General features: G+C 53.1%; 1 protein-coding gene across 1 annotated transcript in view; it reads left to right on the forward strand.

Moving 5' to 3' along the window:
* Positions 1-171: 171 nt before the first annotated feature.
* gstt2 (glutathione S-transferase theta 2) overlaps positions 172-1,941 on the forward strand; it is a 7,484-nt gene continuing 5,714 nt past the window's right edge. The window contains exons 1-3 of the mRNA XM_005749186.1: positions 172-400; positions 877-1,195; positions 1,737-1,824. Of these exons, the coding sequence (XP_005749243.1) occupies positions 242-400; positions 877-1,195; positions 1,737-1,824 (566 nt within the window). The 5' untranslated portion in view covers positions 172-241. The remainder of the gene's footprint in view (positions 401-876; positions 1,196-1,736; positions 1,825-1,941) is intronic.

The following is a 1,941-nucleotide window of genomic DNA, read 5'->3' on the forward strand; positions in this document are numbered from 1 at the left end:
CCCCCCCGTGTCGGACTCTGACCTGCAGGGCGGGTGGGGGCTGGGTGGATGGCTGGGACTGTGGGAGGAGGGCGTTGGGTCGGCCTTTGTTATGGCGCCTTCAGCCGTCCAATCCTGACCTGCTGATGTAAACCGGCCTGTGTAAATTTCCCACAATGCCCCTGTGCCTCTGTGAGGCGCAGCCTGAAGTAGAGCGGGGGGGAATCGGACCCAGGCCCGGTCCGCTGATCCGCGGGGACTGATGGCGGGGATGAAAGCGACCCGGCAGCGCTGGAGGTGCCGCTTCCCGGCGCCTCGGAGCGGTCTGGGCCTCGGCTCGGCGCCTCACCGTGACCGTGAGCGCCTCCAGCGCAGACGGGCTCATGAGGCGCAGACGGGCCCGGGTGGTCGTGTTACTTCGGTAGCACATATACTAAAATTGGAACGATACAGAGAAGATTAGCATGGCCCCTGCGCAAGGATGACACGCAAATTCGTGAAGCGTTCCTCATTTTCTTTAGAACTAATTCGACTCTGAAATAGTTTGAGAGAGAAGGCTTATTACTGACGACAGATAAGCACAGCAGCTGTTCATGCAGTCTGAACACAGCACACGCCACGGACACGCTCCCAGTTTACAGGAGAACAGAATAATCCTTCAATTGTCCCACAAGGGGAAATTTGGTTGTGTCAGCAGCAATAAAAACACACATATATGCAAAAAGAACAGGACACAGAACAAAAAACACAATTTTTACATATTTAAGCTGAGAAAAGCAATGTGAGGTTATAACAGTAGAAGCTGCTGCAGTGCTGATGTAAACCTCTATGATTGTTGGGTGACTACACAGAGGAAGAGGGTCGTCCTGTCATGATGCTTCTGTGTTTCCTCTGAAGGAGGTGTCAAGGAGGCGCTGCAGTGTCCTCCCAGGAAGCTGTAACCTTTTCTGGGCTGCAGTTGTCTGTGCGGCTGCAGGGGGCGCTGTGGAGCAGCTGTCAGGCTGCAGAACCTCAGGGGAAGACGGACGGCTGCCTGCTCACGCTTTTTGTGCTTTTTTCGCTGGTTTAACGGATAAAAACGCCTCGGTCACCATGGCAACAGGCCGGCTGGTGGAGGTGTACCTGGACCTTCTATCGCAGCCCTGCCGGGCGGTGCACATCCTGCTCACCTGCACCAAAATCCCGCACAGAGTGCGCGCCGTGGCGCTGCGGAAAGGTGAGCTACTGACAGGCTGGTTAACCAACCAGCCGGTTAACTAACCGACTAGCCGAGCGGCTAACTAGTCCTCTGACGGCCTGCTCACCCGTGTACGCACTCGGCGCACTCAGAGCAGTTTGTGGGCACACAACTTCAGCTGAACTCCGACCCGAAGAACTTTGACCTACATCCGAGCGGTGCACAGAGCCCGCCAGACCTCACTCAAAATCTCCGGATTTATGCTCTCTCTGACCCCGTGAGAGGAAACTGCATCCGAACCGAACTGATCCTCATAGAAAACGTCATGAGACTGGTCGGGGACATTCGGCGCTCTTAAACTCACCGAATGTCCGATTTTCACACAGTTTACATGTTTCGGAAACAAAAAATAACAACAGATCATTATTCTGGGAATCTTAAATCACTTGGTTTCCCATCGGAGTTCTGAATGAAGCTGCTGCTCAGACTTCTGTCTGCATTAGAGCGCACACGCTGCAGGCCGCTTTATATGACCTGAGTTTTGAGTGGACTTTGTTTTTAGCTTCTCTTGTGTGTGCAGGAGAACATCGGACTCCGACCTTCACCAAGCTGAACCCCATGCAGAAGGTACCTGTCATGGTGGACGACGGCTTTGTCCTCACAGAGAGGTACACACACACACACACACACACACACAAAATTCAATTTTATTTACACAGCACCAAATTGCAACAACAGTCGCCTCAAGGTGCTTTATATTGTACAGTAGATCGTACAATAATACA

This window comes from Pundamilia nyererei, unplaced genomic scaffold (assembly GCF_000239375.1).
Source record: "Pundamilia nyererei isolate P.nyererei 1_Seehausen unplaced genomic scaffold, PunNye1.0 scaffold00238, whole genome shotgun sequence".
Taxonomy (NCBI): Eukaryota; Metazoa; Chordata; class Actinopteri; order Cichliformes; family Cichlidae; genus Pundamilia; species Pundamilia nyererei.